This window comes from Cavia porcellus, unplaced genomic scaffold (genome assembly GCF_034190915.1).
Source record: "Cavia porcellus strain 051 isolate PalLab524CR breed Dunkin Hartley unplaced genomic scaffold, mCavPor4.1 scaffold_8, whole genome shotgun sequence".
In the NCBI taxonomy this organism is placed as follows: domain Eukaryota; kingdom Metazoa; phylum Chordata; class Mammalia; order Rodentia; family Caviidae; genus Cavia; species Cavia porcellus.
The window spans coordinates 85,218,548-85,232,141 of record NW_026947491.1 but is presented as its reverse complement, the minus strand read 5'-3'; the positions used below and the strand labels follow the sequence as shown (position 1 = coordinate 85,232,141).

Below are 13,594 nucleotides of genomic sequence, written 5' to 3'. Positions count from 1 at the left end.
CACACTAGACACTGTCATTTTCAAATAGTGCCTGGCAACTGTGGCTTCTCTTAGCAGGAACAGAAATGATGAAGAGAGAAAATAAACCAAGGAACCCTCAAATATCCTCCCAAAATAAATGCCAATCCCAGTGATGAGCTAACTGTCATAGCTGTGCCTAACTGGACCAATCTACGTTTGGCTGACTTTCATGCCTATCCTAACAGTGACTCTTTTAGATTCACAATCCCTAAAGAAAAGAGAAGGACAAATAAGGTTCTAAAATGTAATGGCCTGTCCAAGACTAGGAGAAAACAGAGGGAATGGGCCTGGAAAAGCTAGAACCCTGAGAGCATACCTTTTTATAGTTGTTTTAATCATACACTGTTCCAAAAACTATAAACAAAGTAATTGACAATCAGTGTACCCTATTTTAACCCTATTTAGAATTTTAGAGAATTTGTTGATATATATATATATATATATATATATATATATATATATATATTGTTGTTGTTGTTGTTTTTGTTTTTGAGACAGAGTGTCACTATGCAGTTCAGGATGTCCTTCAACTATTAGCCCAGATTGGCCTCAAAGTTGTAGTGATCCTCCTGCCTCAGCCCCAAGTGCTGAGATTGCAGGCATTTGTTTTAATTATGCATGCTCCTCCTGTGCATCTCTCTTGAAGCCTGCAAGTGCAGCGGGCACGCGGACACCTGTCATTTCGACATCAACGTGTGGACAGCGTCAGGGAATCGCAGTGGCGGGGTCTGCAACAACTGTCAGCACAACACAGAGGGTCAGCACTGCCAGCGCTGCAAGCCAGGCTTCTACCGGGACCTCCGCAGACCCTTCTCCGCCCCAGACGCTTGCAAAGGTGAGTGCACGCGTGGCCCCTGAGGGCGGAAAATAACAATGCTTTGTGCAAAAGACAGCAGGCTTTCCGGCTTCGATTTTGCTGGTCCAAGAGCAAGAGGGCAAGAAATTCTTAAACAATGCACTCATGAACACGGCTCAACTTCTTCACTGATGAGGAACAAACGGTTTAGCTCGCTAGATGAAGGCAGTACACATTCGTGAGGCTCATCTTCTTTTCCACCCCCTGGGAAGCACAGTCATTTCTTGGAGTAACTAATTGGAACACAAGGTGACTAGCAGAAGAAAAGGGGTGGTCAACAGGGAGAGACCTGGAAGATCATCTTGGGACTAAATATGTGAGTAAGCTGTGGGAGGCTGCGAGGCAGGACGGGCACAAGCTCAAGCCCAGTCTGAGCAACTTAGCCACTGGGCAAGACCCTGGGTCAGAGCAATAAAGAAAACACAGGCTGGGGAGTAGCTCAGTGTGAGGGCCTTTGGTTCAATCTTACTAGAAAGAGAAAGAGAGAGAGAGACAGAGAGAGAGAAAAGATTTTATATATATATATATATATATATATATATATATATATATAGGCATAGCTTATTTGAAAGAAGAGCAGGATTTTAAAGATCTGCCTAATTCGTGTGACATTCCTTGCAACGTGTGAGCATGAACGGCACATGCAAAGCTTAAGTCAAACGTGACGCCAGTGCGTCCAGCTGCCGCAGAGTTTCCTCGTCTGTCATCTCGGAAGCCCTTAGACAGCAGAGGCCGCTCAGCGCTGTCCATGGAGATTGATGACCGTGCCCTTCCCTTCCCCACCAAGGACTCCTTGTTCCAGCTCAAAAATCGGTGACAGGAAGGGAGCGAGACAACGGGAAGTGAGCATGTAAAATCTTGAGGTTTTTTTTTTTTTTTAAGAAAAAACCAGATTGTTCTTTAAATACACATTTGTAAGTTCAGGGAGAAGATATGAAATCTCCACGAGGTCCTGGGACAGGATCGCTTGTGACCAGCTTAGTGGAAGGGGGTGAGGGACACAGCTCACTGTGACATCAGGCTCCAAGTGTGGATTTGTATCAGAATATTCCTTCAAGAATTCCATTTTACTCCAACTCCCCAGACTTTCCCTTTAACAGGCTTCACCTACATATAGATTAGGTGCGCCACTGCCGCTCAGTGACTGTGAGCCCTGTGCTCTTTCCGTGACTCTGCATTCTCCATGTGTAAGATTTCTCCCTGTGATATTAGTGAGAACTAAGCTTTACGTGCATCTAAGATCAAATGTTTGACCTATTGCCTGTCTTGAGGGCATGAGCCCTCAGGAGAGGAAAACTAGTGTTATACCGATGGTTATCCTATAAACTAAGACCGGGAATACTATAGGGTTTCTATTAATTATTGATTAAAAATGCAGTGTGTCAAAGATAATTATTTCTTTAAAAACCATAGCGCCTTTGGACTAAAATAAAGGATCTTTATCTGCATAGGGTGACTAAAGGAACCACTTATAAAAATAGCTTGGAACTGAAGCAGATTCGATCCTAAAACTGTTTTGTACAAGGTATGTTCTAATAGATAGGTGTGTCTATCTGTGCGACCCACAGCCTCTGACCTCAAGCATAAATATCTCAGAGTCAAAAGGTGTGGGTCACAATACTGATAAAACAGGAAAAGGAAAGAACTTGTCACTGAACAGCCTAGAGAAGTTAGCGACCTTATAGGACAATAGGTACCATTTCAAGAAAATTCTTTAGGTAGCATTTGCTGGAAACAGTATGCTGTACAATACACGTCATATATTCGCTTCTTCGTTCATTCATTCGTCAGTGACTTTATATTGAGTACCTATGATGTGCCCAGACTTTGAGTGCTTCAGAGAACAAAACGGAGATCCTTGCCTTGAAGAAGTGTATATTCTAGCAGAGTGTGGTGATGCATGCCTGTAATCCCAGCACTGGGAGGCTGAGGCAGGAGGATTGCTGTGAGTTTGAGGCCAGTTGGGCTACACAGTGAGTTCAAGGCAGCTGGAACTGCAGAGTGAAACTGTCTCAAAAAGACAAGAAGAAGAAGAAGAAGAAGAAGAAGAAGAAGAAGAAGAAGAAGAAGAAGAAGAAGAAGAAGAAGAAGAAGAAGAAGAAAGGTACATTCTAGTAGAGGAAGAGATAGACAACAAATCTAATTGATAAGGAATCAGGGCATGAGAGCTGATAAGTGCTGATGTCACCAAAATAGAACACACAAAACAAAGCAGTGGGGGTGAAAGTGCCTGCCATGACTGAGGCAGAAAGAGGAGTGGCAGGTGCGGTGCCCCGTAGGATGACAGGTGGCTGCAGCCCTGGAGGTGACACTGAGCAAATAGGTGAGGGATTAGCCATGGACTTAACAGGGAAAGAGCACTGCAGGCAATATCTAAAGGATCTAAAGACAGGAAAGTGACAGAGGAGTCTCAGGAAAGCACAGAGGTTGGCGTGGCTGTCAGCGTGGCAGCTGGGGAGCAAAGGGAAGTGGATCAGGGAGGGGACCCAAGGTGGGAGGGAGGACTGCTGAACCCCCGCAGGCCACTGCACACACCCTGGAGTGAGCTGCGCCCCTGTGAGGTGTCTGAGCACAGGCCACTGCCAGTGACTCGGTTTTTAAAGGGCTGCTCCTGTACGACAGCAAGGCAGTCCACTCTCACAAACTTCAGAAGGTGCTGGGCCAGTGCCGCCATCTCCTGCCAGGAAGCCTGTTGGAAATGGAAATCTTTGGCCCCAACGAAGACAAACTCATTCAGAAACCCTGTTGATGATGGGGCTCAGCGGTCTGAGGTCTAACAGGCCTTCACGCGTCCCGCACTGTGATTCTCATGCACAATGAAGTTTGAGAAACATTTTTTAAAGGATGCCCCGATTTTATAGTGGTTAAAGCAAGTTGCTGACATTTCTCTGGTGTTGAGCATTTGGTGCGGGGATGGCAAACAGTCATCTGCATCAGAGAAGGGAAAAGCCAAAGGGAACAAGGAAAGAAAGCTTGGGAAGATTGATCAGGGCTAGATTCTAAAGGGCCTTGACCGCCACCCTAAAAAATGTTGAAGTTTATTTCCTATGGCACTGGTAGAGAAGCATTATATACTTACAGTATGTTTTAATGATGTATAGTTCAGGTTAATTTGAAAGCATTACATATTATTCACTGCCTTTTGTTTTGGTAGTTATTTTTAAGCTGGTTCTGTAAAATCCTAAACCAGATAAATCCTCAAAAAATTAAAACAGATAAAGCATTTTTTTTAATGCCTAAATCCGACCAATTGAAAAGAGAAAGAGAAAAAAGAAAAGGTTAAGGGCAGACAGATTTGGAGCCAAAATAAATACCTTTTGTTTGTTTTGGTTTAGTTTTATTTTAGTTTTCATTACTGTTCTGTGTTGAAGCTGCGGTTTGTATTCTTACTAAATGTAAAACAGTTACCAGCATTAGTTTCTTAAATCTTAGATTACTTATGACTTCAGAGTTTTAAAAAAATACAGAAGAAGAGTTTATAAAAGGAAAAAAAAAGCCTGACTCCTTGTTAGCAGGCATTATTAATTTATAAGTCAATCCAGGGACTTTCATGGGGGAGGTTTGATAGGTTTGGCCTCACAAACTACCAATTCTCTGAGCAGTGAACAAAATGTGAGGCTATAGTTAAAACTAACAGGACACATAACATTTTATTACCTTTTCAGCCCATGAAAATGTCTGAACATTTTTCCACATCAATGGACTTGAGCAATTAGGATATTTTTAAAGCTTTCTCTCTCACTCCATAAATACTTACTAAGCACCAAGGAGTCCTTGTTCCTAGAAGCTGGCACTGTAAGGGAGACAGGGTTTTTTCACGTCTAGAGGGTCTGTGTACACATTTGCATATATAGGCATCTAATGTCACACACACACACACACACATCAGTGCAGAAAAGGAACAGAAGGTAGGAAGGAGACAGTGTATTCTGTCAACCTAGAAAGGTTCAGCTAGGGTAAAAACGAGCAGGACTGGGGGCGGTGGCCTATAATTCCAGCACATAGGAGGATGGCTGCAAGTTCAAGGCCAGCCTGGACTACACCCTGTCTCAAAAAATGAACAAATGAAAAGCCGCTGGGAAGATGGGGCGTAGCAGAGAGGAGGAGGGGCTGGCTGGCTGTAGGTGCCTTCGTGGGGAACCTCTTCATCAGTAAGCAGGGGTCACCCATGGACTGAACCTCCCAGAAGTAGTGAATGACCAGCCAATATGCAGCTTGCACCTAAGACCTACCAATATCCAAGTATTAGATCCCAAAGCTTTTCTGATGAAAATTCTACCAAAGCTACATTAGCAGATTCTAAAAGCAAAACAAAACCCCTTATACAAAATAAGGGAATTGTAACATGGTTTCTCTGGATAACTTCTTTAACCCCTTAGACAGGGCATCCACCTGTATCTTGGCTACTGAAAGACTTCGAGCTAGAGACCACTATGCATAAGTCCTGCCGCTCAGCATTCTCAGCAAAAAAGAAAAAAGAAAGAAAGCTTGCATGGTTCTTAATGCACCAAGCAGAGAAATTATGAGAATAGCTAATACCCACTTAGTTATTTCCACATAATCTGCAGGAGTTAGTTAGTTAGTAGGGATGATCTCTGTCGCCGTCTCCCTCTCTCTAGGCAGTCCTTGAATCACAGGTAAACTCCTCGACAAAGGTCTGTGAACATTCATTTCATGACTCTGGCTCTTGCCCCACATCTGTCGACTTTGCCAGCCTCGGTCTCCTCATCGGCAACCCTTCCAGGACATTCCTCTGGTTGTCGTCTTCCCTTTTCTGAGCCTGAGGTCAACACCAAGCCTTAGTAGAAGGTCTCCCTGTTCTCCACCTGATTCTCTCCCTAACATACCATTGAATTGCCAATATGTTTGACAACATTTTTATTATTATTTAGTAATATTTTGCCTATCATTAAGTTCTTCCTTAAATATAACCCCTACATCACCTCTTCCGTTATTAATGCTAATAATACAGCTAAGGACACATAAGTTAAGAAACCTAACGTTTTCTCCCTCTCAGTTCCCAATTTAATTTCACCAGAAAAATGGTATCAAGAAAAGCTGAAATGTAAACCTACCTCAGTGCGTGGTTCCCTCAGCAACGTGGACGGTGCTTTTCACAATGAGAGTTTTCCTACTTTGGCTGCTCTGTGCTTCCCAAGCAGAAAAGCAGCAACCTGCTGCCCAGGGTGTGGCCCATGGATTAACCTCCTTGGCCTCCGATGGTTTCAGATTAAAAAGCAGAAACTCTGAGCCCTCCCAGACCCACAGAATTAGCAATGCACTTTAACAAGGTTTATGTCTCTGTTTGTATGTGTATTGACTTAGCATTTTAAAAAAAGATTACAGAGAGATTGACTGAGGAAAAAAATGGAACTCTAGATATGTGTTTTGTGGTGTAGTTTTATTCAGTTTTATCCTCCATAGACTACTAATTCCATGAGCTTTTTAAAGAAATAATATGAGGGCATATTTTTCTGCAGCCTTCAAATTTAGGAAATGATGAATTCTTGAAGGTCTCTTCAGGGTTGCTCAGAGCCCAGTATTCTAATATTCATTTGTGCCCACATCTGTATGAAGGCATCACTTGGGAAGGCATACCCTAGAAGGTGCCTGAAAGGTTTGTTCCTCATGAGCAAGTGCAAGAGCCTGCAAGTGAGGGGGAAAGAAAACATAAACCTCGGGGACTGGCAGACAGCTGTGAGGTAGGGCACTTCCCAGCCTGTGCTGAGAAACCCCTGAGAACCTGAAGCAGCAGCCCAGCTAACTCTACTAGGAGTGTTTAGTTATAGCTCAGCCTGGTCCAGCAAATGTTTGAAGGTCTCCTCTACGGCAGGAGCACGGAAAGGTGAAAGGCCCCTTCCCCAAAAGGCCTCAGCGCCAGATGGGAGAAGCCGACAGTGACAGACCGTCTACCCTGAAGGTCGGCGATGGCCGTGCAGGAGCCATAGCTGATGCTCACTAACGCACCCGATCCGTTCACGGCTCAAAGGCCCGTGTGCGCTAACTCACTATTACAAACCCCACACACACTCTGCAGGAGGAAAGTGGAATGGAAAACCGCACTAAGCTCCTTACGGGGTGTCTGTGGGGTTGGAGAGAAGGCAACTTAAGCAAAGACTTCCTGGAAGACATCCTGCAGTCTTTCCTTAGTGGATGTTTTTATCTTTTCCTCTAAAATTGCTAAAATGCGGAGTCCATCTGACTTTCCAACCTCAGTGAGTTTCATTGCCTTTAATGACTTGATCCAAAAATGAAGGCGTTGGTGGCAGTCTTTGCAGAGGGCCCAGCATGGTGCAACGGGATTCTTCCCTTGGCCCACTAATGCATTCAGCAAACACAGGGACTCAGCCTCCGGGCTCTGTTCACACCTAGGACCCGGCTTCCAAAGAAACCCTTGGGCTTGTTGGCTCCAATTAACGTTCTAAATTGTTTTTGTTTTTGTTTTTGTTTTTCTCTTGCTCTCCTGATAAGCCCTGTGCTAAATCCTATGGTCCTTGTATCTGTGCTTTGAGTTCATGGTCCTAACTTCATCAAACCTGAATAAACAGGGCCCTGAACCAAATCGCCTGGCCCATAAATTTATTCCCATGAGCAATTAAATCATCTCTGCTCTCACTTCCTCTGTATTTCAACCTTAATGGAGTTCGACTGCGGGACCCAAATAATCAGCTTTGCTTTTCCATGCCAAGAAATCCCTTCTGAGGATTCTAGAGATGGTTGTGTGTGTGTGTGTCTGTGTGTGTGTGTGTGTCTGTCTGTCTGTCTGTCTGTCTGTGTCTGTGTCTGTGTGTTTTAAGACAAGTAGAGATCATTGAAATTGAATTTATTTCTGCAACTCAGAAGGGAAAAAAATGCCTTAAAAGACAGTGCATTTAAGGTCTGTAAACACAAGGGAAAATGTGAATCTCCCCAGCTGACTCCGAGGCTGAGAACAGAAACAGAGGTTCAAACTGGCTGACAGGGAGTGACAGGGAGAAAAGGGAACCGCATTCCCGCTAGCACTGGGGAACTTGGAGCCCTCGTGCCTTTCTCTTCCAAAAGAGCACGAGCCCCTCCAAAGGACCTCTTTGGACACTTGTAGTCATTGCTGTCCCCCGGTATCCCATAACCAAAGTGGATTTTTCTATATTACAGGCACAAGACAAGCCCTGCCACACCACACAGTGGCGTGCTGCACCATGTGGCCAGCGATGGTGGCAGGGCCCTCACTTGTAACATTTGCCTATTTCTATGGTGCACATATTTGCACCGTGGCCAGTTTCACGCTACCACATCACTTTTGTCAGGAGATGAGACTGTATGCCAAATAGTGAGGCCAGTCAACCTTCTCCTTCACAGTCGAATTCTCTGATCTCATGCACTGCTCTCTCTGCCCACTGGTTCCCAAACCTAAATGTGTGCTGGAGTCACTCGGGACCATTTATGAAAATATACCATGGTAGAGCCCTGCCCAAGATCTACCGACTCAGAATCTCGAGCAGGGCATCGATTGGAAACCTGCATTTCTTTACAGAGCATCGTTGGTAGTTCTGAAGTGGCTGTTCAGTCTCCTGGTCAGCTTCTGGGACCAGTCTTGCTTCCCCGGTGGGCTCTGTGGCTCTCACCTTTGGACAAAAGATTATGAGCTAATAATCATTGGTCTACTTACTGAATTAGCAGAATCTCTGGTAGAAAACCCTAAGGGCTAACTAAAACTCTGGCCAGACACCCTTTTTCTGGCACATTGAGAGATATAAATGCTGGTTATCTTTACCCACTTAAGCTTGTCTAACGTGAAACCTCCTCTTTTCTCCAAAAAGATTTCTGACAGAAGTTCTAAGATGTGTGCTTTCTGTGTAGCCACTTCCAAATAATTATCTGGTTATTTCAACCAGAGAAGTCCTTTTTATTCATGGTGCATAGATTATTTACCACAGATAACTCATAATCTAGAGTGAGTGATTGTAATGAGACTAGAGTTTAGAATAAAATTACCATACCACTTCATTGACATTTACCTTTGCTTAATAGTTACATATTTTAGATCATAGCATTAAACTAGTATAGGCATATTATTGTCAATATTTAAATAATCATTAAATCTAACTGATAAACTTTCTCCTCCTGTTAATGCCAAAGGATATGTTAAGTTCCAGGTGGATGGGAAATTGATTAAGTATAGAATATTTGATAACTATTCTGACAGCTTTTCAATACAAAAATCTCCCCTAATTTAGTAGAACATGTTTGAAACCTTGAGGAATGCCTGCAGAACAGGAATAACTCTCTTTTAGTAAATAGCTGGTTAGTTCCTTTACAATAAGTTTAATTTTATGCTAAGACACAATTTTGAAATATTGCGTAGTGTCTCCATGTTTATAGAAAAATAAACAACTAGAAAAGAAAGCAGTATACGTGCCCTGAAATGTAAACAACCTCTGAAAACCTGACGTGCCCTTCCTTCCTCTTTGGTGAGCCAAAGTCAGCGTGGTCACTGCCTTCTAGGAGAGAGAGACTCAAACCGCCTCGGTCCCTCCCCTGCACCCTGAAGCAGGCGCTCCTCAAGGCTGTGCCTGCTGACCTCATTACAGGCACCTAACTAGCCAGGAGTCTTTGCAAAGAAAGGGTTCCAGCATCCAAATCCCCTTTTTCTTCTTTCTACTTTCTGATTTAGGTGTCATTGTTGTCAACCAGTGACGACGCCTGTGCCTTCCCTTTCCACTAAAGAGCACCTTTTCCCACGCTGTCTGTGGCAGAAGGGGTCTGTACGTAGCCCAGGGACAGAGCTCTTGCCCAGTGCACGGCTTTGGTCCCCGTACCACCCAAGGAAAAAAAAGACTCTGTTTCTCTGTTTACTTGTATCTTTATCAATTGTTTCATTCTAATTAAATCCAGAATACCGTATCACAGTGACACGTTTAGAAACTTGTAACACAGCTTCCATTTTCCAGCATCACTGTCTCCCAAGGGTCACTAAGATCTTTTCAAATAGGAACTTACTGGATTTTTTGCTCTCTTAAACACGACTTTTGGCAAAGCCACATGAGTCCATTTCATGTCGTATAAACAACATAGACGTCTTTGTCTCATATTGAAACCAACTGTGAATGATTCCAGCATAGAATCGATATGAAGTAACTGTTTTGAAAAGCAAACTTGAAATAGAACCAGTGACTTGGCAGTAAGAGCTGGGAAAATTTAATCTTAGGGAGTTTTTTTCTCTCTGAGCTAAGAAGAAAAGCCAGAGGGTTAAAAGTGAAAAAGATAGAGAAAATAGATATGCCATAATAAAATAATCACTCTAAGACATTCCTTTAAGAAGATCCAATAACACACATTAAAATTCACCCCCGAATAAGGAGAAACTTTATGAGTTGATGAACAATAAAAGTCAAATTTGGAAAGAGACACAGACAAGGGCATGAAATTCTCTGAAACATCTCTCCAACAGAAAAATAGTTCACTAGAAAATGAACTACTATTCTGCTGATAAATGCAAATCAGCACTTAATGCTGATTTGACAAGCATTAAGTTATCAAACCTTAAATCATAAAATATCAAAAACTTCAGAAAATATGGAAAAACTCATGAGGGATATAAAGAGGTAGCTTTTATTGAACACACCTGTGGACAGGCGTTGGGCTGGGTCGTTTACCTAAGGTATCACATTCCCCACACTTTCACAGTTGGGTGGTAACCTTTCTTTTCTACAGACAAGGTCCCTGAGGTTCCTCAGTTACATAAGGTGTCCAGGCACACAGACCCAGTGAAATTTGAGCCCATGTTTGTCCACCATGAATACCTTGATATGTACAATCAATGACCCGCAAAGATCCAAAGAATTGTATTTCACATTATGACCTAGTTGAAAAACAAAATAAGAAAAGCCACCCACACCTGCAAACTCAGCACTCGGGAGCACTCGGGAGGCTGAGGCAGAAGGATCTTTGCAAGCTCAGGACCAGCCTGGGCTACAAAGTGAGCTCAAGGCCAGCCTGAACTGCATAGCGAGACGCCGTCTCAAAAGGCCAAAAAAAGAAGAAAAAAAGAAAGAAAGTCACTGCAGTTACTCAAGTTGTAACGGTGGTTAAAAAACTAAGTCACTTCTCTAGAAAAAAGAATTACAAGTAAGTATAATTAGATGAAAAAAGGACAAGGGATTTCAGATTGACTAAGATGAAAAAAAATCGTTTCAAATGAGAGGCTTTATGGGTGGAGAATGTCTCCCGCAGAGGAACAATAAAGAGCTCTTATTACAAATAATAAATAAAAACCAGACCAAGCGAAGCATTAAATGTTGAAAATAGTCATGCCCCAGTGACTCAGAATAATTTACGCTGCTTTGACCATTTCAGTTTACTATAGAGTTATGGGGTATTTTTTCTGTTTCTAGTGTCTCAGTATTAGTGCTAAGATATTAGAAAAATCTACAAAAAGAATAGCATGAGCCTTTTAAGAGGTTCATCAAAACATAAAACTACTCCAAGTTTGTTGCTTATTAAAAGGCACATTCATTCACTCATTCAACAAAGATTGAGTCGGTTGTGCTGATATACATCAGGCATGACCGTGTAGATAAAGAGGTGTAACGACATGGTTCCTAGCTTCTAGGCATCACAGTATGTTACAGAGATGGCAGAGAAATGAAAATCATAAAGAGATCGTTGAAGACCAAAAGACCATCTATCAATAGAAAATATTCATTAAATAATACAGTTCATCCATTTAAAAAAAATAAACCTGGGAGACTGAGACAGGAGGGTCTCTGTGAGTTTGAGGCCAACCTAGGCCACAAAGTGAGTTCAAGGCCAGCCTGAACTGCACAGTGAAACCCTGTCTCAAAAAGACTGAGGAAAAAAGTCTGAAAAAACTCAATCTATATTTTTTCAGAGCCTAGCATGTGCCAGGCCTATTCTAATCACTGTATGTATAACAAACTAGATCCCCCTACCCCATGGAAATAGACTGGAAATTTACTCATGTAAATATGTAATTACCAGTGTGATAAGTGTTATGAACAGATACCCTACAGATTAATAATTTTTGCAAGTAATAAAATTTATATGTTCAGAAGTATTTTTTTCAGTTTAAATAAGGTTGCAAACCACGAATACAGCATTGATTTAACTGCATGAGATCCCTTAGATACCTCCAGAAGTAACTAGTAACTAGATCAGTGACAACCAGTAAACAGGAAAAGCTTGATATAGCAATCAAATAGGGATACAGGATAGACATAGTAAAGCACTAAAGTGAAGGGCATGCCTTTAGTAGTTATTTGCATTTTTCATTTTAAAATTTGTTGAAGACATTGAGAAACATACTTTTAAACTTTGCATTTATTTTTAAAGCATTAAGTAGAGGCTGAGTTTCACATCGATGAATGTTTTGTGGGAGGTACAGTCTTTCAGGAGACATTTCAGTAAATGAAGTGCAGTGTCAAATTACTTTCTTATTAGACTTATTCAAGCATAATTCTATTTGAAATCAAGCGTACTTTGAATATTGCGGAATTAGCTATCACAGAACACCATGTTTCTAGCATCTGAAGGATCAACAGAAAAATGTTTCCAAGGACAGTAAGAGGGTAAATATTTTGCCTCTCATGAAGTTCATGTATAATTTGTTTTCATTTTGTATAGCTATTCACCCACTAGCAAAAATAGTTGATAGCAAAAGGAGAAAAAAAGAACCCAAATAAAGACTCTTCATTCACTATTGAATTTCACACTTAATATATTATTTCTAACAGCTCACACTCTCTTTTCTGCTTGGAGCTGCGTCTCCAAGTCCTCTCCAGGAATTCACATTTGCTCTAAAAACCTTAGGAGGCGGCTGGGCCACTTTGGAAACAACTTTGCTATTAAAAATTCCCCCGTTAAATGTTGAAAATAGTTCTGCCCTGGCGACTCAGAATAATTTACTGTACTTTGACCATTCCAGTGTGCTATAGATTTATGAGGTGTTTTCTGATTCCAGAAACAGAAATCCTTCGCGCAGCGGCTGGGCGTTTTCCCAGGAGCCAGGGAGGTGGCAGTGAAAACACTTAAGTGGCCGCTGCTTCCCCAGCCAGGGGCCTTGAACTTTGAGTCTTGTTTTTAGAAAAGCTAAATCAGAAGCAAATACTTTGAGGGCATTTTGACCCTATTTTGTAGCTTTTCCTAACCCTAGAGCAAAGGTTAGAGCCATCAGGAAAGACATAGGACACAAGGACGAGGCTGAGCTCTGTTGGTCGTTTGCACTGCGAGTGGCATGCAGGGGACCGTGCCGTGGAAGGACACGCAGACCACCTGCTGGAGGAGCCCCAGGGGGAAAAGGCAGCACGGTTTCCTTGAGCCACGCCACAAAGGTCTTAGCAATCGTGTCAGAGCAGAGAGAGCCACAGGAGTTTCTGGCCGTTTCTTACTCGGGTCTACACACTTTCTGTGTCCACGCAGGTGGATAGCTGCGAATCTCACCCTGTGTTACGTTGCTGGGTGCAGCAGGGCCTTGGATCACAGCATATTCCCATCTACAAATGAGGAATCCAAAGTTGACTTTTTGTTGCTGTGGTTTTTTAGGGTTTTTTGGTCTTTTTGAGATGAGTTTCTCTATGCAGCAGAGGTCGGCCTTAAGCTCACTTTGTAGGCCAAGTTGGTCTAGGACTTGTAACGATCCTCCTGCCTCAGCCTCCCAAATGCTGGGGTTACAGGGGTGCGCCACCCTGCCTGGCAATTTTTTTTAATCCAAGAAAAGGA

At 42.6% G+C, this 13,594-nt stretch overlaps 1 protein-coding gene across 1 annotated transcript in view; it reads left to right on the top strand.

Annotated features, from left to right (window-relative positions):
* The window catches only part of Ntn4 (netrin 4), a 102,106-nt gene that overhangs the window by 63,552 nt on the left and 24,960 nt on the right, over positions 1–13,594 (top strand). Inside the window, exon 5 of the mRNA XM_063255333.1 lies at positions 668–856. Within this exon, the coding sequence (XP_063111403.1) occupies positions 668–856 (189 nt within the window). The remainder of the gene's footprint in view (positions 1–667; positions 857–13,594) is intronic.